Source organism: Trachemys scripta, chromosome 2, assembly GCF_013100865.1.
Source record: "Trachemys scripta elegans isolate TJP31775 chromosome 2, CAS_Tse_1.0, whole genome shotgun sequence".
Taxonomy (NCBI): Eukaryota; Metazoa; Chordata; order Testudines; family Emydidae; genus Trachemys; species Trachemys scripta.
The window spans coordinates 64,156,638-64,181,823 of NC_048299.1; the positions used below are offsets into that span (position 1 = coordinate 64,156,638).

Here is a 25,186-nt window from a genome sequence, read left to right on the forward strand (position 1 = left end):
CCTGTGAGGATGGCTCCAGGTTGCTATGGAGCAGGGGTCTCAAACTCGAATCACCAGGAGGGCCACATGAGGACTCGTATGTTGGCCCTAGGGCTGCATCACCCACCTCCCGCTGTCGCCCCCTCCACCTCTGCCCTTGCCCGTGGGGTGCAGTAGGGGGCTCAGGGCAGGGGGTTGGCTTGCAGGGTGTGGCAGTGGGCTCAGAGCAGGGGGTGGGGTGCAGGAGGGAGTGCGGGGTGTGGCAGGAAGTTGGGGTGCAGGCAGGAAGCTCAGGACAGGGAGTGGGGGTGCAGGAGAGGTTTGGGTTCCAGCCCGGCGCCGGTTACCTGGAGCGGCTCCGGGGTGGCAGCGTCGCGCATCAGAGCCAGGGTAGGCTCCCTCCCGGCCCTGGCCCCGTGCCACTCCGCTCCGGGAAGAGGCGGGCATCATGTCCCTGCGCTGCTCTTGCCTACGCATACCTCCCTTGAAGCTCCCATTGGCCGCGGTTCCCCGTTCCCGGCCAATGGGAGCTTCAGGGGAGGTAACCACAGGGAACAGCAGCTCACAGAGCTCTCTGCGCCCCCTCTCCTCGGGGCCGCAGGGACGCGGTGTCCGCGGCTTCCCGGAGCAGCATGGGGCCCTCAACACCATGGGGTTGGCAAAGGATTAGGCCCGGGGGAGCGGGGGAGGGAGAATGCGGCGTGCTGAGGAGGGGACGGGGGGGCAGTGGGGAGCTTGGCGGGCCGCAGGGAAGAACCCCGCGGGCCGTGTGTTTGAGACCCCTTCTATGGAGGGTGGAGAGGAAGCAAGATCTGCCTGTATCTGCTCTAATTAGTTATTCTTCCCCATAAGATGGACAAGTGGGCCAGGCAGCCAATCAGAGGGCTCAGATTGGCTAGAGCCAGGGTAGTCAATTCGTTTTTTGTCAAGGTCCAAATTTCTTGGCGAAGCTATAGTCAGGTCCAGATTCCAGAGAAAATAATAAAAAATAATAGTAATGTTAATAAGTAAATTAAAAATACTGGGGTCTGTTCAAAAGCATCCTGCAGCCCAGATTTGGCTTGCGGTCTGCCTACTGATGACCCCTGGGCTAGAGGTTCTCATTTGATCCCAAGACTGGCTCCAACCCCAGCCAAAATCACGTCACTCACCAAAAACCTGCAAGAGTTGGCAACACTGCAAGTCTGGGAAAGGGGATGAAGAACCCAGGAGGAGCGGAGGTGAGGCTGTCTGGTCCGGTCCTTTGCCCTGAGGCAGGAGTAAGTATTATCTAGATCATCTTTTGATCTGGCCAGCACGCTCCTAGTTTTAGCTGCTTTCTAAACTGCTCCCACCTAGGAGTTTATGCCTCCTGATTGGTGGAGCTGAGGGGACACTGTAGGCTGCATCTCTCTAGTTAGACTCCTTCAGGACTAACCATAGAGACCCACCCAGGAGGACTCTAACCATAGAGATGTAGCCTACACCGTTGATCCCCAAAGCACCCAGGACCACAGACTTGGAGCTAGCACTAGGACAACCCTGGGCAGTGTTTTAGCCATCTCTCTCTCTCGCTCTCTGGTTACGGGGGCCGGCAAGCAAGTCAGGGAACAGCAGCCATAACAAGTTTACAGCAAACCCAGCCAGGAAGCAGCAGGCATGAGCAGCCAGAGCTGGACCCAGCTAGGGGCTGCAGCCCATCCAAAGCATTCCCCCAACTGATTGCCGGAAAAGACAGAACTTCCATCCATCCAGGGAAGTGGTATATAGCATAGCTAGCAACTCAACCAGAGCTCCAGCCTGTCCTGACAAGGACAAGGAGCAGCAGCCTGGGAATTTGCCAGAGTTACCTGCACACCAACCCAAGAAGATACCAGAGCCATCCAGAAAAATAGCAATTTGTATGCTCCAAATGCTCATATCATGTTGCAGCCTTGTTAGTCCTAAGTATTGGTAATCAGGCTATTTTATGTCATTTAAGTAAGGCAATGTATATTCATCAAACATGCATTTTAGGGGATTCGGTCATTTGCATAAATTCTCCAGATTTCTGAACCTTCAGCTTTAACAGACATGGTCATTAGTAGCAGCAGCAATCTGTCTGAGGGTAAGTCACAAAAGCACTATGTTCTTCTTGTAGTTATTCCTAGCCTGAGGTGCTTGTGCTCTCATGATTAGAAACTCTCGTCATAGCGCAATTCCGTCTACTCAAAATATAGGAACAAAAGCAGGAGCACTGCCATAATATCACAGTGGATCAACCAGAGGCTCACCGACCCAAAGAGGATGATAAAGAGGAGTTCAAGAGAAACTTCACCACATTTGTTTTTAAATAAAAGCATAGTATATTGTAAAATAAATATAGACTATAGCACTATGTAGTCAAAGTATTGTAAAATACTACAGACAACATTGACCTGGCCCCTGAAATGGGAAGTTTAACCATCTTTGATTGTGCTCATTTCAATCGTATCCTATGATATCTATCTTTTTAACCATGTCACCCTTTTCCTTTCTCGCCATCTAACAGCCTCTTTAAAAAAAAGAATCACTCGTAACTCATTACAACTTTTTCATTCCTTTAATAGAAGCCAAGAACATATTACATTTTTCTATCTGAAGTATGCTATTAAATAATAGCTTGTACACTAATTAAAGCAAATGAAATGGTGAGAACACACTGACACTGTTAAAGTAAATTACCCAATTCATTAATAGTTTCATTTCAAGTGACCTTAATTGTATTAATTGTAATATTGAGCAAATTAAATTGAAAAGGATTAAATACATTGTTCTAGTCCAGGGGTGTCAAACACGCAGCCTGCGGGGCTCTTGCGTGTGGCCCACCAAGCTCCCCATGCCCCTCCCCCTCTGCCTGCCTGCGGGATTGCCCCCTGTGGCATTGCGAGCCCCGCGCCACTCTCTGAAGCAACTGGCAGCACGCCCCTTCGGGCCGGGGGCGAGGGGGAAGGCGGCAGATGGCTCCTGCATTGCCTCTTTCCAGGCTCCGCTCCCCGCAGCTCCCATTGGCCGGGAACAGGGAACCACGGCCAATGGGAGCTTCGTGGGAGGTACCTAGAGGAGAGCAAGAGCAGCACGCACAGAACCCTGAGACCCCAAGGGGCTGCAGGGACACTGTTCCATCTGCTTCCTGGAGCAGAGCGGTGTGGGGCCGGGGGCCAGGGAAGGCAGGCAGGGAGCCTGCCCTGGCCCCTGGTGTGTGCCGCTGCCACCCCAGAACCGCTCTAGATAAGCGGCGCTGAACTGGAGCTTGCACCCTGAACCCCTCCTGCACCCCAACTCCCTGCCCTGAGCCCCCTGCCGCATCCCGCACCCCTCCTGCACTCCCTGCCCTGAGCCCTCTGCTGCACCCTGCACACCTCCTGCACCTCAACTCCCTGCCCTGAGCCCCCTGCACCTCAACTCCCTGCCCTGAGCTCCCGCTGTATCCTGCACCCTTTCTGCACCCCTGGGGGCAGCGTTAGGGTGGGGACTTCAGGGGCAGGGAAGGGGTGGGAAGAGGTGGGACAGGGGCGGGGACTCATGGAAGGGGTGGAGTGGGGGCAGGGCCAGGGGCAGCGAAGGGGGGGTGTCAGTGATGCGGCCCTCGGGTCAATGCAGTAGTCCTCATGTGGCCCTCGTGGTCATTTGAGTTTGAAAACTGCTAAAGTAGAAAGTGTGATTTCCTCTTGAAGGACAGGTTTAAGCATTAATGTGCTTAGATTCTTGAAATGATGCATTCTGTTTCTTTGAGAAGAAATTATTTGCCTCATGACTGTGTTCAGGTTACCCATAAGAAGGAGCTGATTCCAATTCTGCAACTCATTTGCAGAGGCTTTTAGGAAAATTTAATTTTTGTTTCAATTTCCCTATCAGTAAAATGGAGATACTTACCTCACAGCGCTGTTTTAAGAATCATTTGTGTAGTGCCTTTAAAATATAAAGCTATATATAAGCAAGAATTTTTACTCAGAAGATTTCTACAGATCCTAAGTATCAGTAATATAATTAAAGATTTCACAACTCATTTTAAAATCAAAACGTCTTTCTTGTTATTGGTCAATTAGTAGCCTGAATACGGCTGTCTTGATTTGGATAATTGCAAACAAGCACATTCTCATGAGATTTCACTCTGATTCAAAATCCCAATATCCAAAACCACACAAAATTGAATGGGTAACTTTTTCCCCAAAATAATCACCCCTTTAATTTTAGTCAAAGCTTCTAAAAAAAATCAAAGACAAATGTGGCAACCCTACAACTCTATATTTTATATCTATAAACAAACATACATGCTCCCCAAATTTAGTATTTCCTGTAGCTTGCCAAATCAGACTAGTTTCTGTCATTAACGAGATCTATTTTCACAATGCTTATACTTACTAATGATCTGCCTTATTTTCTTTAACTCATCTCTATAAAGACCTTTGCCATTTAGTCTCCAAGACAATACTCCAAACATCTATCACTGCTTCAAAAGAATAACACACAGGCCTGATATTTCACAATATTCTACCAGTCATCTCTAAGCAATATGCTGCATCTCTTGTGAATTTCTATACTATTTGACAAAGTTGCCTGGAAAAAAATCTTTAGTGATTTTGTATTATCCTCTAAATAGCGTAACCACAACAATGTATATTGGGTACATCTTCAACTATAACAGGAAAACACATTTATCTTAAAATATAGGGATGTGGACAGTATTTTAGCAAAATATTAAAATAGCAATTCAAAAGATAAAATCAAACCCCAGCATAGACAAATGGTACATTAGTAGTACAACGTATTACCATGTGAGAGAAATGGGTTCATGAGTGACACTTTGATTCTCACATCTGAGGCCAGCATATGATTGTAGGGATACTCTTCCCAATGAATGACTAAATTTATTTCAGTAGAAGGGACCATTATGATCACTTAGTCTGACCTGTTGTATTGCACATACCTAGGGCCCTACCAAAGTCTCTGATCAACAGATGGATTCATCCCAATGGTTAGAATACTCATTTAGGAATCAGTGATTGCCTCCTTACACTGAACTTCGGAGGCGGATTGCATGGGCAAGGAAAATTACATGCTTTGATATACAAGCCCTCTCCCACAGCAATACAAAAATATACTTTATTTAAAATTAAATGATAAAACAGAGAAGATTGATCTTAGTTACATATGGCACCAAATTAAAATGCAGTATGTGTTTCACAGTAAAAAAAAAAAAAAGAAGCAGCTATGAAAATGAAATGGATGCATTATATAAAATATTTACATATACAGAATGTGAAAAAAACTGTACTATGGTTGGTAACCTTTCTGACTTTGGGGGAACCATGTATTTACATATCCTTATCTTCCCGTGTGTGTGTGTGTGTGTTGTGTATATATTTTTAACAGTTGACAGCTGTTTTAGAGCATACAGAGATGCCAAGCTGAATGAGGGCCTTGATTACTTCAAGATGAGCTATCTAAAGTTTCTATTCATTTTAAGTGTTGTTAGTGGGAAGAGTCATTAGTCACTTCCTTGTCTCATAGAACATCAGCATACATTTACATTGTTAATGAACATTTGGGGTAAATGAATTAATGGCACTTTTAAACATCAATTCAATACTAATAACTTTGTATGTCATAGAAATGTTAAGGTTGGGATAAAAACTAAAAGCCTGTTCATTCAAGGTAACTAATCACTCTTGGGCACAATAAAGGGTAAAATTAATTTAAAATGTTTTTGTAACAGGGTTAAAATCTTGACTTGTCTTGAAATGGAGCTGAGAGACACGTGTGGAGTTTTTTTTTTTTTTAACTAAACAGGAAACTTGCAATTTTTGATCAGTGTTGGCTACACACTAACCTAAAGTACATCACAAATATTTCATTTGGAAAATATGTAATACTTCAGAATTTTATAAATCTTTATTCCTAGGCTTCTGAAAATATGTACTAAGAATGCATTTGCTTTATCAAACTAAGATGGCTATTAACCTTTTAGATGTGAAGTGTAAAAGCGTAGTGACATTCACTTGAAAAAACTATTACCTTTACAGACTGGGCTCCACCAAGATGTCCATTCTACTTTTCCTCACATTGAAAAAAGCTTTATAAAGCAGTAAAAAAAAAAAATGAACTCTGTGATTTTAGTTTTTTACAAAATAATTGATATCTGAATTAAAAATTGAAATGCTGCTCTTTTTAATACATTTTATTATATGGCAGATTTACACATAGAGGCACACAGAAAACACGTGACTAAGCTGTTTCAATTCTAATTTAAAATGAATTTTTTATCTTGCATTCCTGGTACATGCGTTCAATGACTGGAAAATTACAGGTAGTTAAGGTGTCATTGTGTATAACTGAGTACTTGAGGAATGTTTTCATGACAAGGATGAGGTTTCAAGCATCTTGTTAAGCTTATCATTTCCTTCTAACCAACCATGTTGTCACTACTAGCAAATAAGTAGAAAGGACAAGTAACACAGACAAGCACTTGCATTATGCAAGCAGTTTCTTCTCACTGTTCATTGGAGTAGTCTGAATACTGCCTTCTGTTAATTTACCTTGAGTTACACAGTAATTTCCATTTTAATTCCACCCGTTCTACTTTAGGTTTTTATTTAAGGAAACCAGGAGAGCTAAGTGTTATGATTCAACGGAAGAAAAAAAGAAAATCTTTTTTTCATCGGCATAACCTCACCCAAAATAAAAGGCTAAATTTTATCAAAGAAAAAAATCAATAGTGTAGATCAGCCAAAAGAGCCCATCTTTGAAAAAAAGTTGCAACAAAGGCCATGTTGCATTTCAATATTCTTATGCTGAAGTCACTGTTTGGTTTATGATTAAAAAAGGATGACAGCGCATTAAACATTTGGCTAATGTTTCTATCCGTAATTGAAAGTTGACTTTTCGTGGTTTTCATTAGTGTTAGAGTGCTCTACACACACTCTGTGAAATGTTCTTAAAGTTGCCCTGCTCAACTTCACTGAGAGAATTAAACAAATTATGACAGGCATAGCAATCATGAGACTCTTACGTAAGGTTTCTAAGTACAAAGTAAAAAGTGTAGAAATATTAAACTCACCTTCTTCAGGCTTGTTCAAGTAACCCTGCAAGGGATCAATGCCTATTTCTTGCTCTTCTGTTTGCAAGGGGTGACTGGTTTCAGATATGGAATGATACATATTGGCAATTTCCACTAAAGAGCGATTATCTGGGAAGGAAAAACAGAGACACAACTAATATGTAAGCGTTTCTTTCATTGCTTTACAATAACAAAAAGGAAGCGGAAAGCCTAATGCTGTAAATGCTTATAACGCTTTCCTGATTTCTAGCATAATGTTACCATTACATGTCTGGTAAGCATATTAAAGAAAATTATGTTAAAGAAAATTAATTCCAAGTCACCTAACTTCTGCTCAAGTGTTTCTGAGACATGCTTAATTTGTATTAATTATTATTATTTGTATTACAATAACACCTAGATTTCAGGGGCCGGGACTGTTTGAGGTGCTGTACAATCAGAACAGTAAGATGGTATCTGCCCCAAAGAGATTACCATCTAAGCATAAGACAATGGCAACCAGTGGACACAGACAAATGGGGGAGTACAAGGAAACAAGGACATGGTATTGGTCAGCAAGATAGGCAGTAGTCTCAGCACATCAGCAGCCTTATCATTGCCAAGTTTCTCGTTGGCATCACAGAAAAAAAAAAAGAGAGCTTTAAGGAGCATTAATGAGGTAGTCTATGAATGCTAATAGGGAACTGCTCCCAAGTGTGAGGAGTAGCATGGGAGAAAATACAAAAGTGGTTGTTTGAAGATTTAACAAGTGTGTGATGGAGGCATTATGGGCTGGCTGGAGGAGATGGTTGACATATTGTTAGTGAATGAGACAGGATAGGTAGAGTGGGAATACGCCACAAAGAGCTTTAAAAGCAAAGACAAATAGTTTGTGTCTGGTACTAGAGTAGATTTCTCAAATGCGACCACCAGGAGCTTTTTTTTTTTGAGGCCACAGCCTCCTGGGCTGTGATTGGGGTGGGGCTGTGGCAAAGCAGTGGCTTCTCCCCCGGGGCTGCCTGCAGGGGTTGATCCATACCCCCCTCTGGAGCCACAAACACTATAGGAGCAAGCAACCAGTGCGAGTTCCCCACCTTGCCAGGGCGGTGTGACTCGGGCTTCAGGCTTCCTTCCGCCCTGGGGTGACAGGCTCTGTCCCCCAGCGGCATGGTTTTGGGCTCCTTCACTAGACCACCCCCGCCATCATCTCAACCCCTGCTGGCTCCTCCAGATCCCCTTGTCCCTGGCCCCCCTGTCTCCTTACCCATCTCCTCATCCAGGGTTTAATTTGTCCCCCAGCATGCCAGGGCTGAGTTAAGTGTGCTGTGAAGAATGATATTAACAAATATAGACCTATCACTTTTCACAGTGGCAGATTTCCTAACTAGCAATCTAAAAAAAAAAAAGTTAAAACATGCAAAGTACCTTAATTTTTGTTTCTATTTTCTTTAGGTGCAGTAAAGAATAGAGACAACTGTACATTATTTTTATTTTTTAGTCTGCAAAAAAACCCTACTTAAATAAATTACAATTATCTGGACATGTATACGATATAACGTGACCCGATATAACACGAATTTGGATATAACACAGTAAAGCAGTGTTCGGGGGGGGGGGGGGGGGGCAGGGCTGCGCACCCCGGCGGATCAAAGCAAGTTCGCTATAACACGGTTTCACCTATAACGCGGTAAGATTTTTTGGCTCCCGAGGACAGCGTTAGATCGAGGTTGAGGTGTATGCGCATATTTATTTGTTTTTCCTGAAGTTAATTAAGTATTTTAGGAAAAATTGATAGCATGGCCTCCAGCAACAGTTGGTGGCTGCACTCTGAGGCCACCAAAAAATATGTTGTGAGCAGGGCCGGTGCAACCCATTAGATGACCTCAGGCGCTAGCATTTGGGGGGCAGCGACCACTGCAGCCAGATCTTCGGTGGTATTTCGGGGCGGGACCTTCCGCCGCCTCGGTCGGGGGCGGGACCTTCCGCCGCCTAGGGCGGCAAAAAAGCTGGCAGCACTCCTATACTGTGAGAACCCCTGTACTAGAGAATAGGAAGCCAATGAAGGAATGCAAAGAGAGGGTTTACATCGTCACAGCAACGAGCTAGGAAAATTATCTTCACAGCAGCATTCTCAAGAGAAATAAGAAAAGCATGACGACATTTTGGGTCTTTGTTAAAAATTTCAACCTTTACATCTTGAAAGATATGTACGTAGCTTACCTCAGAAAAGAAATGTATGATTTTCCCAAGCTAAGTAATTACCTTATCTAAGGGTGCCATCCATTCAGAGATTATAGAATGCTCACTACCATCACCTAATGTCATCATTCTTTACCAAGCTTATTGACTTTCTAACCCCATCAGGAAAATTTCTATCTAAAAGATCAGGAAAGGAGCAAAAAGAATATTTTACAATAAATACAAACGTAATATATAGAGAACTATCAATACCAAAGCATAAATATGCACAAAATTCAATCACCTCACAATCATTTTTCCTTCTGCTCACATGAAGTATGGTGCTAATCACATGGCATACACCTACAGTTTGCTGGCAATGGGTGAGAAACTCCTGATTCAATATGGGCCTTAGACCTTTGAGATTTCCCCAGTTTTATATACCTTTTCTCTGTTTTGCTTCTCCCTATGTTGTATTAAACAAAGAAACAAAGGGATTCTCTGGATAGAGAGGTATAGTTAAAATCATGAACAGACTGAGACGCTCAATATATTTATACTTCTACATACTAACTCAAAACAAGCACGTTACATAGACTGATACATGAGTGTGAGGCTACTTTAGGCTTTTCCAATGCAATTTTGCTACATAACTTTATGCTCATCAACAATAAAATATTTGTAGAATTTTCAACCACAGTAAAAATGATTCAAGCTTTACCTGAACTCCTATGGCATGAGAACAGAACAAAGAGGGAGAGTTGTTTATGACCAAGTGGTCTGGGAGGAGCTGGAAAAGGGCGGGAGAGAATAGAGATAAATGGATAAAAAGCTGGAAAGAATTAAAACTGTGAAACTATCCAGAAAATATCCATAGTGAGATTTTTTTAGGACTCTTTCTACTTGCTGGAATTTTAGCTTCTGCCTTGGTTTGCTCTGATATGCTATTGACCTTCTAGTTTCTTCTTTACTAAATTTACAAGCTTATTTAGAATTTTATTGCAAGAACTTAACTTCTTGCTGTTATGGCCCCTCTGACTTTGCTTCACAATTTGTGCAATTACACTGAATGCCTTTCAAATTGAGAATCAGATTCAAAAATCATTTTGCTGGTCTTTACAATTTTAACAGTATTAGCACAGTTAATTCAAAGGGTTTGTTTCAGATTTCTAGACTTGCTATTTGTTTAACACACCCAACGTGCTTGGAGCTTTACCTACAAAACAAGGCTTTTGCTCCAATACATTTGTTGTATTTTATATCTTCCTCCCCCTCCACCCCCCCAAATCCCTTATCCTTTCCTTTAGCACTTCCCAACAATCATGCCTTTGCACCCCTAACCTATGTTTGGTGGCATAATTTACTATACACAGCCTACTTAGGCACTTTTAAATAGCTGAAGAGACATACTTTTGACTCTTATACTTACAATTGATCGCCCTATTTGTATTTTGTTACTGATACGTGGGATTAGTGCTGTAATATTATGATTAGTCTGCCCATTCTTTGTATTCCAAGCAATTTTCTTGATAGTTTTATACTTTAATTCTTTCCAGTTCTTCCAACAATAAGCAAACAAAACTATTAAACCATTAAGATCACCCATGGGATCTTGCGTTGAGAAAGATTAATTCTTTACAGATTTGTTTTTGATTTGTAATGGCCCATAACATATTGTTCATATAAAATAAGATATGTTTCACAATGAAAATGCTGTTAAATTATTAAAAGGTTTAGAAAAATCATTTGAAAGAATTTACAGACTACCGGACGACATGACTCGGGCTTTTCTAATGAGTTAATTCTACTGTCACTGCTTGGACCAAAAGTGGGTCTAGGATTTCCTCTTGCCTCAAGTTATTTGTAAAGCTTCAAAGGAACATGGATTTCAGCTTCAGCAGCATTTCTACAGGGCTAGGATCCTCTTATTCTTCAATTTAAAATGGAAATTTAGAAGGCACATTATTGTTTCAGTATACCTCAATTGAAGAGGTAATTCACTTGCATAGTCAGATTAATAGGCATTTATACAGGCGAAGTGCACAGGGCCTGGGATATCAAAATCCACCTACCAACCCAAGGAAAGGGCATGAACACAGGCCTCCTGCGAGGGCCTTTCTTAAGTTTGGAGCAGCAGAAGACTCTATACAAGTAGGAGATGCACAAGATGACAAAAAGCGAAGACAGGAGTATTTCCTCTTCTTAGTCAATATGAGCATCTGAACATGTGAGTTATTCAAACCACAAATAGGAATGTTTAAAATAGTAAAATTTTATCAAATTATTTTTGTAAGTTTGAAATATATTTAATCAGATAGAAATACTAGGAAGTGTAAAGTACAGGGTATATAAAACAGAATTAGGTATAGCCCAGTGTATCCACCTTATACAATGCCCACTCAGGTAGAAATGGAGTTTTCCTAAAAAAAAAGACGGTTGGTGGGAGGGAAGCAAATTACAGGCATGAGGGAGGGCACAAGGGCAGAATGGAGAAAAGAATGAAAAGAGCAAAGACAATACCAGATCAGAATGGGACTATCAGATAGCACATAAAATGACTTTCAGTACATCTTGGCATGACTCAGGGTACATTTACCTTGCAATTGGAGATGTGATTGAAACTCACGTAAGCATACCCACTCTAGCTTTAATCTACCTAGCATGGCTAAAAGATGCAGTGGCACAGACCCCAGCACAGGCTAGTAATGTGAGAATGTACCCAGGGTTCCATGTAGGCTTGTACAGCCCACACCAAGGTCTGTGCCATCACACAGACATATCCTTGGGGCAACTCTGTTTGGTTGGGTGGAAAGGGATTTTATCTGGACAACCCACACCAATCTAAAGGGTAATCTACAAAATTTATCAAGTTCTGTGAACTTTCACTATGTGTTGAAGGCCCACAAAACACAGGCAAATTACATTATCCTCATAATTACTGAAAGAACAATAAAGCATATTTTCAAGGAAAAAAGATGTTAATACTACTTCTTGGCAAGGCTAGGAATGGCATTCAGCACATACTAGTACTGGTAAAGTTACTGAAATTTATCTCTACAGGTCACTTAAGTGTGTGTGTACTATATGTATTGAAAGCTCTTTGCACTAATATTTGAGTACTTTATCCACCTTCACCAAAAGTTCTTGGTCCTTCATTATATACCAGATAGAAAATATACTATGCATCCCTCCCCTTTTAATTATCAACACCAAAGATGAGTAGAGGAAACTCATGGTTAGCTAAATGATAAATTATTTGCTACCTACGAAGTCAGACTGATTAAAATGTCCTGGCTAAAAGCGTATGTCATAAGTGGTAATGGTCTTATGTTTTGTTTAATTATCACAGCATCATGTTTTTGAGGGTTCACAGCTTCCCTTACTTACAGTTGTACAACATAATCAAGGGAGGTAGTTCAGAAAGGAGAGATTCTCCATGAAGTACAAGGCAGATTTACATCTGTTTTAAAATGAGCTATTAGAAAGGTGGGGAAGGATGGTTGCAGTTAAGGCATTAGAGTGAGGTTTATGAGATTGGGAATCGGTTTCCAACCCTTCCACAGACTTGTGACTTTGGCCAAGTCACTTTAGTTTCCAATCCTGATTCCATTGAAATTAACAGCAAAGGTCACTAAAACAAGTGATGTGGGATCAGGTCCTCATTCTCTGTAAATCAGTTCCTTATCTGTGATGTATTCTACCTTACAGTAATATTGTGAGGGTAAATTCTTCCATGTATGTGAAATGCTCAGATACTACAGTTATGAGTGTCCATGAAAGGTTAATAAACAAACAGAACTGTTCAGGAACAAAACAAAAGACACTTTCTGAACATGACTGAGTCTGTGTGATATTTTGGCTCCACATCACCTTTAAAATATAATCTGAATATACACTGCTGTACAATATCTACTTGACAGAATAATTACTCCAATGACTTTTACCTAGCAATAAGTTTTACTATTAGGAAAGGTATGAGAAGTCAGGTAACAATCTTACGAGGATACACAGTAAGTTAAAAATGGTCTGAAATAGTTAAAAAGTTCCCACAGATCTAGTATAATGAGGAAAACAAAACTACTGCACCTTAGAAAGGCAAAACCCTTATTAATATCACATTCCAACTCATAGTGAATGACAAATTTAATATTTTCATTGCTTATATTGCCATATAATGATGGGTGAACCTCAAAAGGTTCAGAGATCACATTCAGGGTAGCATCTGAGAGCAGGAACCAAAGTTCATATGTACTTAGATTTCCAGAAAGCCTTTGACAAGGTCCCTCACCAAAGGCTCTTACGTAAATTAAACTGCCATGGGATAAAAAGGAAGGTCCTTTCATGGATTGAGAACTGGTTAAAATAGAGGGAACAAAGGGTAGGAATAAATTGTAAATTCTCAGAATGGAGAGGGGTAACTAGTGGTGTTCCCCAAGGGTCAGTCCTCGGACCGATCCTATTCAACTTATTCATAAATGATCTGGAGAAAGGGGTAAACAGTGAGGTGGCAAAGTTTGCAGATGATACTAAACTGCTAAAGATAGTTAAGTCCAAAGCACACTGTGAAGAACTTCAAAAAGATCTCACAAAACTAAGTGATTGGGCAACAAAATGGCAAATGAAATTTAATGTGGATAAATGTAAAGTAATGCACATTGGAAAAAATAACCCCAACTATACATACAATATGATGGGGGCTAATTTAGCTACAACAAGTCAGGAAAAAGATCTTGGCGTCATCGTGGATAGTTCTCTGAAAATGTCCACGCAGTGTGCAGAGGCGGTCAAAAAAGCAAACAGGATGTTAGGAATCATTAAAAAGGGGATAGAGAATAAGACTGAGAATATATTATTGCCCTTATGTAAAACGATGGTACGCCCTCATCTCGAATACTGCGTACAGATGTGGTCTCCTCATCTCAAAAAAGATATACTGGCACTAGAAAAGGTTCAGAAAAGGGCAACTAAAATGATTAAGGGTTTGGAATGGGTCCCATATGAGGAGAGATTAAAGAGGTTAGGACTCTTCAGCTTGGAAAAGAGGAGACTAAGGGGGGGATATGATAGAGGTATATAAAATCATGAGTGATGTGGAGAAAGTGGATAAGGAAAAGTTATTTACTTATTCCCATAATACAAGAACTAGGGGTCATCAAATGAAATTAATAGGCAGCAGGTTTAAAACAAATAAAAGGAAGTTCTTCTTCACACAGCGCAGAGTCAACTTGTGGAACTCCTTACCTGAGAATGTTGTGAAGGCTAGGACTATAACAGAGTTTAAAAGAGAACTGGATAAATTCATGGTGGTTAAGTCCATTAATGGCTATTAGCCAGGACGGGTAAGGAATGGTGTCCCTAGCCTCTGTCTGTCAGAGGATGGAGATGGATGGCAGGAGAGAGATCACTTGATCATTGCCTGTTAGGTTCACTCCCTCTGGGGCACCTGGCATTGGCCACTGTCGGTAGACAGGATACTGGGCTAGATGGACCTTTGGTCTGACCCGGTACGGCCTTTCTTATGTTCTTATGTCTGATCTATAAATTGGGTTGGCAGGTTCCCGAATTTTGATCAGATTGAAACTACAGAGATGAGAAAATTTCTTGCAGAATTCCCGTATTTTATCCAGATCAAACACAAGAAATGCAGAAGCAAGAAGATTTTAAAAAACCTTTAGACTAAATAGTCAGAACTTTTTTATACTTCCAAAAAGGTTCAAAATTCGTATGGGTTCAAACTTCGGGCTTCTTTTATCTGAATTGGTTCTGGCCACAAGTGGTTTCCTAGCTCTAGCTCTGATACAGGACTGAGTGACGTCTAATTTATTAAAAATACAGTTCTTTGTGGCTGAATATTTCTTGACTATCATTCAGACAGCCTACAGAAATGTGTTATTCTAGAGACATCCAGGTACGGTAATATTAGCAGTGGCACAGTTCTGATTCATCCTCCCCCAGGTTTAATTAGATATTCTGTTGCTTCAGAACTCAATCTGAAAGTAAACTTCCATTAACACGCACCACAATACTGTTAGAGGTGGTAATATATACATGATACCATTGTCCTCAATAGTCTTCTTCTTTCATATGGCTTTGGTAGGTAGCAATGACCACGAGATGCATTTCTTAGCAGTTGATTTTAGGATGTTTGTAAAACGGCCAAAGTTTCTAGGTATCAGTTCAAGCCATGAGATCCGATATTCGGTTTCTGAAGTGTAGGTGGGCCAGTCAGCCTTACGGAAATTCAAATGCAGCTTTGGCATCGACTGCAGAAGAGGCACTTCCAGGCCAATCTGGAGGATAATTGGGCGATGTTGGCTATGCGGGAAGTGACTCGGGATGGTTCTTGTTGTAGCCAGTGGGATACCTGTGCTTTACAGGTCACAAAACACAGGTCAGAGGTATCATCCATTGTCCACCTCGCAGACCAAAAAGATCCAGCTGGCTTCAGATCACAGAGCAGGTGGAGGTCTTCAAGAGAGGCCCATTGTGTGATCGGCTCCCTGGCTGTGTCATTTGAATAGTATCCCCAGTCTTTGTGATGGTTGTTAAAGTCACCTATGTAAATGGACGGATGAGGAAAGGAAGAGAAGATGGGATCAGACCACATGATGTTAGGTGGCCTGAATATGTTTACTATAATGATGTCCCTGATTCTAACCACGTTGTTCTCTCTTCCAGCGGTTGATGAGTCTTACAAAACTTCCACATCCTCTAATCCATTTCCCATGTAAACTGCTAGCCCATGTTTTGGATTTTAGCAGCATCTCTTCTACATTAAATTGGTACATTTGGAGGACTGGCCCAACTGTTCTTTTTTGGTCCTGAAAAGGGCGGTCTGAGGAATGTCAGTAATACAATGTCCAGTGGCTAATTGAAGACATTGGTATGTTGGTGAATGTGCACAAAACACAGAGCACGAAAAACATCAATACTTAACAGAATCACCACATGAAGGCTGTCGCTCCCTCCTCAACGGTGAAAAATCACCACATAATATCAACATTACTTATTTTTAACTGAAAAACACTAATAAAAAACTAAGTGCAAGTACAATATTTAAAATACATTAAGCTTCACTTTCTCAATGGCAATCTTGGAAATGAGTTCTGAAGCATGGATAGCTCTAAACAAGTTCGCTGCTGGTTGCTGAATCTAAGCAATATTGCTTAGTCAACAGGGAGAGGACCACATAGCTACTTTGCAGATCTCTTGCGATTGAAAGCAGTGGTAGTCTTGCCTTTAACTGAATGAGTCTCCATAGCACTTTCTCTATGTTATATAGCTAACTGCTATGTCCAGTTAAGTCATAGCAACGTAAAATGCAATTAGATGTCAATTCAGACACAGTCCTCTTGGTAACAACAAAATGTTAGGTTTCAGAGTAGCAGACGTGTTAGTCTGTATCTTCAAAATGAACAGGAGTACTTGTGGCACCTTAGAGACTAACAAATTTATTAGAGTATAAGCTTTCGTGGACTACAGCCCACTTCTTCGGATGCATATAGAGTGAAACATATATTGAGGAGATATATATACAAACATACAGAGAGCATGAACAGGTGAGAGTTGTCTTACCAACTCTGAGAGGCCAATTAAGTAAGAGAAAAAAACTTTTGAAGTGATAATCAAGCTAGCCCAGTACAGACAGTTTGATAAGAAGTGTGAGAATACTTACAAGGGGAGATAGATTCAATGTTTGTAATGGCTCAGCCATTCCCAGTCCTTATTCAATCCTGAGTTGATTGTATCTAGTTTGCATATCAATTCCAGCTCAGCAGTCTCTCGTTGGAGTCTGTTTTTGAAGTTTTTCTGTGGTAAAATAGCCACCCACAGGTCTGTCATAGAATGACCCGACAGGTTAAAGTGTTCTCCCACTGGTTTTTGAGTATTATGATTCCTGATTCCATTGGGAGAACACTGTCATTCTACGACAGACCTGCAGGTGGCTATTTTACAACAGAAAAACTTCAAAAACAGACTCCAACGAGAGACTGCTGAGCTGGAATTGATATGCAAACTAGATACAATCAACTCAGGATTGAATAAGGACTGGGAATGGCTGAGCCATTACAAACATTGAATCTATCTCCCCTTGTAAGTATTCTCACACTTCTTATCAAACTGTCTGTACTGGGCTAGCTTGATTATCACTTCAAAAGTTTTTTCTCTTACTTAATTGGCCTCTCAGAGTTGGTAAGACAACTCTCACCTGTTCATGCTCTCTGTATGTTTGTATATATATCTCCTCAATATATGTTTCACTCTATATGCATCCGAAGAAGTGGGCTGTAGTCCACGAAAGCTTATACTCTAATAAATTTGTTAGTCTCTAAGGTGCCACAAGTACTCCTGTTCTTTTAACAAAATGTTAGGTGGACTTTCTAAAGGCTTTAGTTCAACCAATTATAACAAAGAGCTTTTTAACAAAGCTGGAATGAGCTGAATTTTTAACATTGGCAGGCAAAGAACGATGGCAGACTGATAGGTTCATTAAGGCAGAACTCCATCAGCATCTTGAAGAGGAATGAGTAATTCATGATCAAATGAGGCAGTGCCCCACATATCTGGATTGAGTTAGGCCCCAATCTTGCCAAATGATCCTCCGGGGCAGATCTCTGAACCTCTGAGGACCCCGCATGGAGTAACTTGCAGGGTTCGGGTCTTAGGCCAAGATTCTCAAGAGAGACTAGCGAATTTTTGCATGCCTAACTTGAGACTCTTTGAAAGGATTACGTGAAAGTGATCAACACCCACCCTCTGAAAATCAAGCTCTTTTAAGGTGTTCAATATTAAGCATTTTAGAAAATTTTGGCCTTTTTGTCCAAGACATATGAAGAAAGTAGTAAAATAGTTTTTATACGGGGCAAGTAAAAGGTCCACTTGGGCCTATCTACACCTCAATGCAAACCTTTCCTCTCGTCCCCTGCCATAAACCGCCATTCACCACCACTTCTGCAGGAGCTGATATACCATGATAGTTCAGGCACTTGGCTAACAAACATAGAGGCTTTAAACTAGCTAGGATCCAAACCAGCAGGACCCTTACTGAACTACTTCTACAGATCGGTACAACTGCCATCCGCTTTAGATAGTGCACTTATTTACTATGAGGAAAAGTGCACAATTTGACAAATTTTAGACAGCACAAAACATGACATTTTTGTTTTATAAAATGCATCAGATTATATATCATTAAAATAGAATGATGCAAACACGAAAACGGGCTGACATTGTGAAGTACGTTAGTTAACATCATCATCAGCTGGGGTCCAGAATGAAACAAATTAGATCATATCACTGATGAAGGATATGTTAAGTCAGTGAGTCCGAAATTGTGAAATGCAATTAATTTGTCCCATTTAATAAAAATTCCTTTATTTTAACATCTGTCTAGCTAATCTTTAATAAAAACAGAGTTACATTGGACTCTAAATAAGTTAATTAAGTATTAAAATCAGTCATGTGAAAGTCTTAATATTTAATATTGTTAGATTGTATATCAAAGTGGTTTTATTATTTATTTACTGCAAACCTTTCCAGAATACTTCATATGGCAACAGGGGGTCTGAATCTCACAAGATAAATGCATTTACAATGCCAAATAAATTATATATAAAAGCATTTGTCTTAATACATGTCATTCAATATTAAATATCACCCATTGGTACCACCCTGAAACTCTAATCCATTTTTACCAACCGCACATTTGTATTATTCAAATGTTGTCTATTAAATAGTTGTCTCTAGAGCCACAGTGAAGGACTACATACCTAAGAACAATTATCATAAGAGCTTTAAAGCACTGTCTGCAGACTTAACCCTACAACTTTCATGTCTTACTAGCACTTAAACATACAGGATATAAACTCAATGGTGAATTAAAATGTCAGGGACAAAATACAATAGCAATAGCTGGAATCGTGACAAAATATGCTTTTGGCAGTTCACATGAGGGTTTAAAACTTTTCGTATTACAATGAGAAAGGAGCACTGTATTTAAAAAACCCAGTCCTTGGTTACAACACCTGATCATTTTGAGGACATGAAATTCTAAAATAGAAGTCTGTCAAAGTACAGAACAAGTTTATTTGACTGATAGATAGTTTACTCTTGGTTACCATGCTTCTTCAAAATACTTGTAGTTGTTTCATAGAGGAAAATATTAAGCAGTGTATGGGATAAGGATCCCGGGAGAAGGGATTTCTTACCTCATAATAGACCATTGGACCATGGAGTCCCTGCTAACCATATTATCTATAGCCTTGCCCACATTAGGAAAGGTTTGTATTTGACACAGGGCTACTCTTCTGCCTGTGTTGAAAAAGACTGTCCCACTGACAAATATAGATAGCGTCAACCATGTTGAATTTCCACTGTAAGAAAGTGGGGTTCAACATGCTTGGTACTCTGTGCAAGCAGGACCACCATTTTCCAACACAGGCTAAGAATGCACATAGGGGAACAGCGGGCAATAGGTTTTAGCATATTAACAGTTTCAATAACGTAATTAGGGTTTTCTAAAACAAAAAGTTCATGTGAAACTGGGATAGACTGTGCAGATTTCTCTGGTTCACTTTGATGAAAAATCTTAATATTTTCCACATTCAAATATAAGATTGGGAGAGGGCATATCTTTAGCTGAAAAATCTTAACCTCGATTTCAGAACAAGCAAATGGGCAATAAAGGAAGATGCTTGATCACTGACGAGTCACACAGACCTATGAGCTCAATTAATAACTACTCACAAGTCCCCACATATGCAAACTCTTCCACAGCTAGGGCAACTCAGAGCCTAGAACAACAGAAAGTAAGCCAACAACAGAACATCACTGAGCACCTAGCTGCCCACCAGCAGGTGTGAAATCAAGACTTTGTATTTCATTATAATTTGTATTTTCAACTCTAACTCCCAAAACAATTATTAAGATATCTAGAGAGAACTCCTATTTGGTAATATAAGTATTCTTTATTTGGAAATGTATTTATTCGTCTTTTTAATAAAAAGACAGAGGACATTCAAGTATTGGACTGTTCCCTTGCCCCGGTTACCATTCGGCTTAGGAGATCTATTACTCCCTCCATCATCTCCTCTCCATGAGACAGTGCTCCCAGGGAGGGCTATGCATAGCTGTGATTGGTGCTCAGAAGTCTTTTAGAATCCTCAGTTGTGGAAGCGGAATCGAGCAGAGCAGACAATTTGCTAGTCTCCATGCCTGTCTCTCCTAGGTGTAATAGTAGCATCCATATGGATGCCATGGATCTGCAGATCTAGGTCTTTTGCTTGGGGCTCCAGAGTTTGGAAGATGTGGGCTCCAGCCCACTCCGCATCCGCCTCCCAAAGTCCTTTCCACCAACTGGAGCTATATCTAAGAAACTGCACTGGATCAATCTGATGGAGTTTCCTGGTCCTCTCTATTCCTCCCTAGAGGAGAGGGAAAAACCAGTCTAAAATATTCTGATGCAGAAGTCAATAGTTACAAAGTGTTTCAAAAAAGTATGAAATGCAGAATTGGCCTTAGAACTTTTTCTCTGAAAATATAAATCCATCCCTTGATTTCTCTCTCCCAGTATTTCAGAAATACTATAAAGTTTTCCCTTCCCATGACTTAAAAAACCAACAATGTATACAAGTTGGGGAACCACTTAAAGATCAGTGACCAACTGAGATCCAAACATTAAAAATCATCCATATTTTGAATAAACTTTAAGGTATATTCTAGCGACCTGTTTTCAAAACTGTTAAATAAAATGGAAATTAAATATGGTGTATCCAAATATAGTTAAGAGATTAAAGTAGTGTAATATCGTTTACTGCATGGAAACTATTCTCTTCTGAAGTATTCAAGAGTTTTCCTTTCAAGAACACAAGCACGATGTAATGCTATGCACTTTATGTTTTAGTAATATCTTTGTAACTCAAAGGGCCAAAGAATGTCAAGACTGAAAGAAATCTTTTAAACAGTGAACTGGAAAAAATAGCAGCTTAGCCTGCAGCTTTACCCAAAATGACAGTAACTAGCTTAGACACTAAAAGTGTATTAAAATGAAATAAGTTTCCGGGATATCACAGTTTTAAAGTAGTAAGCAATTCATTTAAGATTCAGCCTTTATTCTTTTACTGGTTTGACAATATTTTTATAGAAACGCCCAGAGTGTTCATGCACGCATAGAGGCATTTACATAAAATATTTCTGTTCTAGTTTTCCTGGGCATTCAATATACACATGCTAAGGGGCATATGCTCATACTGAGTTACAAAGAATGCTGGTATAGGTCCCGTTCATTGTGAAAAAAGGACTCAATTTCATAGGTTGTTGAAAGTACCATTGAGGGAGGGTGGAGGAGACAAGGTGCAATCTGAACTGTTGTTCAAGTGCAATCCAGTGAATACATATGATGTGTGTAGCAATCAGTGTTAGGTTTTTCAATTACTTATAATGCCAACAGGAAAAGCAGCTTACTTGTGTATACTGAAAAGCTGTATTTAGAGAAAAATGAAAGTCAGGGCAGCCAAGGGGGCCAGCCACTGAAACTATTCTGAAGTTTCCCAGGAACATTATCCCTCAGCCAATTGCTCACTCATAATTTACTCTGTGCTGGGTACAGCATTTATGTCAACCATCATGCAGTGTCTGTTCTCAACTCACTACTTCAACCTTACTGGATCATGAGTAACAGATGCTCTTCCAGAGGTTCACGCTATTTTTTCACAAGCTTCTTTAGCAGTACCTTAATAGTCTACTCTATGGGAAGGCTGCATTTACGCTATAACGCCTTCAGGGCAGGGGAGTTCCTGGGAATTAAAGACCAGCTAGAAGGAATTTCTGATCCATGGCACAGCTGAAGGCTGCTACCACCACCTGACCATTAATCAAAAGGTAATGCCCTATGCCAAGGTTATTTTTTTAATTATTATTATAAGCATGTTTTTACACTAAAGTTTTTAAAGTATGCTTGTGTTGTCACTCTGCATATCACAACCAATGTTGCATCCTTCCAAGAATGAAAATAGAAGGCAGAGGAATACCATCAGCGTCTAGAGACAAATCACTCTGGGCTTGATTCCCAGTCTCTTTCTTACACAAGGAACAGAAGAGAGAAACCAATTGCAGCCCTACACACTTCCCTTCCCCTCTGTTATCATTATTGATATTACAGTAGAATCTAGCAGTACTACCCTCTGTCGGAGGGGGGGAGGGGAGAGGAGGAATAAAGGGGAGAAGAATTATAGTCCAGTCCACTCCCTTTTCAGAGTGTGATTTTCAAGTGTTACGTCTCATTTTCCTCCTCTCCCCACTCCCCCACCCGACCTCCTTAAACTCCTGAGCAGCAGGGTAAAGATTTTTGCATCTACCTTACAAAATTTGAAAATGTGAAGGTATTGAGGGGTCCTGATGAAATCTCCAGTGACAAAGGAACTAGGCAGGCTAGGTTCTCTGAGCACGATTCTGATTTCAACAATACATATCACTTACATACAGAGCATTTATTCTACATAAGAACACTGAACAAATGTTTGGACAGCCCCTGCTCTTTGCCAGAACAACATCAGAGACACTGATGTACACAAGTGCTATCAGAGCAAGCAGTAAATTAAGTAGAACCTCAAAGATACAAACACCAGAGCTATGGACTGACCAGTCAATCGGACACCATGTGAAAGCAGAAGTAACCAATCAGGCAGCAGCAGACAAACACACACACACAAACAAAGCAACTACTGTACTGTGCATGTATTGCATCTTAAAGGTAGGCATATCTGGCCTGCCTGTCCCCATTCCTACCCCCACCCCTACGTGCAAGGCACCCACTTACAGCTAGGACGTGAAGACACATATTTGCAGGCAAAGCTGTGAGCCCCCAGCGCTAGCCCAACACAGCTGGAACAGGAGCAGCACTGGGGTCTGCGCTACTTTCCTGTAAGCCGTGGGTGCTATTTTCATCCTCTCTCCCCCAGCCAGGGGGGCGCTGTTTTCGCCCCACCCCGCCTGCCAGTAAAGGGATACTGTTTTCACCATCACCACAACCCCCTCCACCCAGGCCGGGAGGGGGGACTCAAGCTTGCCCAGGCCTGGGGAAGAAGCTGCCAGCAAGGAAGTTGCCTAGCTACCTCTGGAACCTGGCCTGGAGTCTCAACTGCTGGAGCCGGAGCTGCATTTTGTTCAGAGTTACGGACAACCTCCATTCCTGAGATGGCCCTAACTCTGAGGTTCTACTGTACCAGTGAAATTATCTCAACACTCCTAGATCCAGTAACTTTTATATAGAAAGTCCCAGTATAAAATAAAGATTCATTTTTGATGTTTAAAAGTTCAGAATTTCAGAATTATATATATATAACTTTCAATAACAAATAAGAGGCTATAATAAAGTTAAAATCAAGACTAAGGATGTAGGATATGTTTGTTTTAATGGCTTAATGGAAGCAAATATTAACATCACTTAAGTTACACTTTATTACTTTCAACAACTTTTTGGTTTTGGCAATAAATTTCTCACACCATAACAGAAATAAGTTTTTAGGATCAAATTCAGACTTCTCCTCCGTAGTTATAGAGGTCTCCTTGGCATCTGAAGTAAGGTGGGGGGTGGAGCTGCTGGACTGTACATACTCTATGCAATAAGGAGCCCCGCTCTTTGTGTTGTTCTTATAAAGCAATGCACAAAGTGGGAGTAGGTGACGAGCACGCAGGGACCAAAGGAGCTACCGCTGTCAAGAACCTCTTGTGCTTCCCAGTCACCTTCCCATCACCTCCTCCACTACCACCACACCCACACACACACCCTTACAGGGGGGAATTTTCAAAAGTGCCTTGATTTTCAATGAGACTTATGCACCTACATAACTTTTGAAAATCCCACCCTACTTCACCCTACACCACAGCGTAACTGAATTTCCAAGCATCCTTTATATATACACGTTATTTGTGTTTAACAAACAAAACAGAAATGGAGCCCCCACCCAACATTAAAGAGGTTTGAAGAAGTGTATTAGAATAACATCTGGCTTTATATTTTACAGAAGCTTGCAATACCTCTGTGGCTAAGCTTTTAAGCCAATTTTATTAAAAATAGAACAGATGTAAACAAAATATGGTTATACACCTCCTTAATTAATTTTTTCTTTTGTTTTTAGAAATGCCCCTGCACTCTGTATTTTTATTTGTATTTATTTCTATAGAATTCATAATCCATCACCATGGTATCTATGGTAAGTATCAAGTACATAAAATAAGCACTATAGTGTTCCTGAGCAAGAAATTGCATCGCTAACAGAAAAATTATGCAACAATAGAAAAAGAATGTTTGGCCAGGGCGTGGGCCCTCAGCAATTTACAACCCTACCTATTGGGGCAACATTTCATTGTGTACACTGACCACTCTAGCTACGTCAAAAGGAAGGGACCAGTGCCAAGATGCTGGGATGGAGCTTACTGTGACACGGAAGTGATTCATGTTAAAGGCAATGCAAATTTGGTTCCTGGTGCTCTGCCTGGGAACTATGTCAATGGCTTCCCTAAGGTGCCAATCAAGCACCCTAGTTACAACCACCTCAAGGGGCAGATGTGATAGTTATAGCAATGTCCTGTAATTTCCTAGAGAATCCGTCTTGAATTAAATTTAAGTATTTTAGAAGATAATTGTATTAAAATGCAAATGTTTATGTATTACAGTATACTCCAAATTATCCGAATAGCATGGGGGACGCGGATTTTATTTGGATAAATCAGGAGTTCACATAATCACGAGAACAGGAGACATTCAACAGCAGGGTAGCCTCCCCTGCAGCCAGGAGCTTGTCGTCATATTTCCCCTCAGAGTCCCGGCCGGTGGTGTCTACTCTGTCCCGCTCACTCACTCCCATGACAGTGGGGCTGCAAAGGGGTGGTGACACCCGATCTCTGGAGGCACCCGGAGCAATAGGGAGGCCATGATCCTGGTGGGGCAGAGCAGAGACCCCCAGCTGGGACTCTGCTCTGCCCTACCAGAAC

The 25,186-nt window shown here is 41.0% G+C and overlaps 1 protein-coding gene across 2 annotated transcripts in view; it reads right to left on the reverse strand.

The window, feature by feature from the left end:
- Positions 1 to 25,186, reverse strand: part of TBC1D5 (TBC1 domain family member 5) — a 474,884-nt gene that overhangs the window by 273,031 nt on the left and 176,667 nt on the right. For both annotated transcript variants that reach the window (XM_034760748.1, XM_034760747.1), the window contains exon 3: positions 7,037 to 7,165. In XM_034760748.1, the coding sequence (XP_034616639.1) occupies positions 7,037 to 7,136 (100 nt within the window). In that variant the 5' untranslated portion in view covers positions 7,137 to 7,165. The remainder of the gene's footprint in view (positions 1 to 7,036; positions 7,166 to 25,186) is intronic.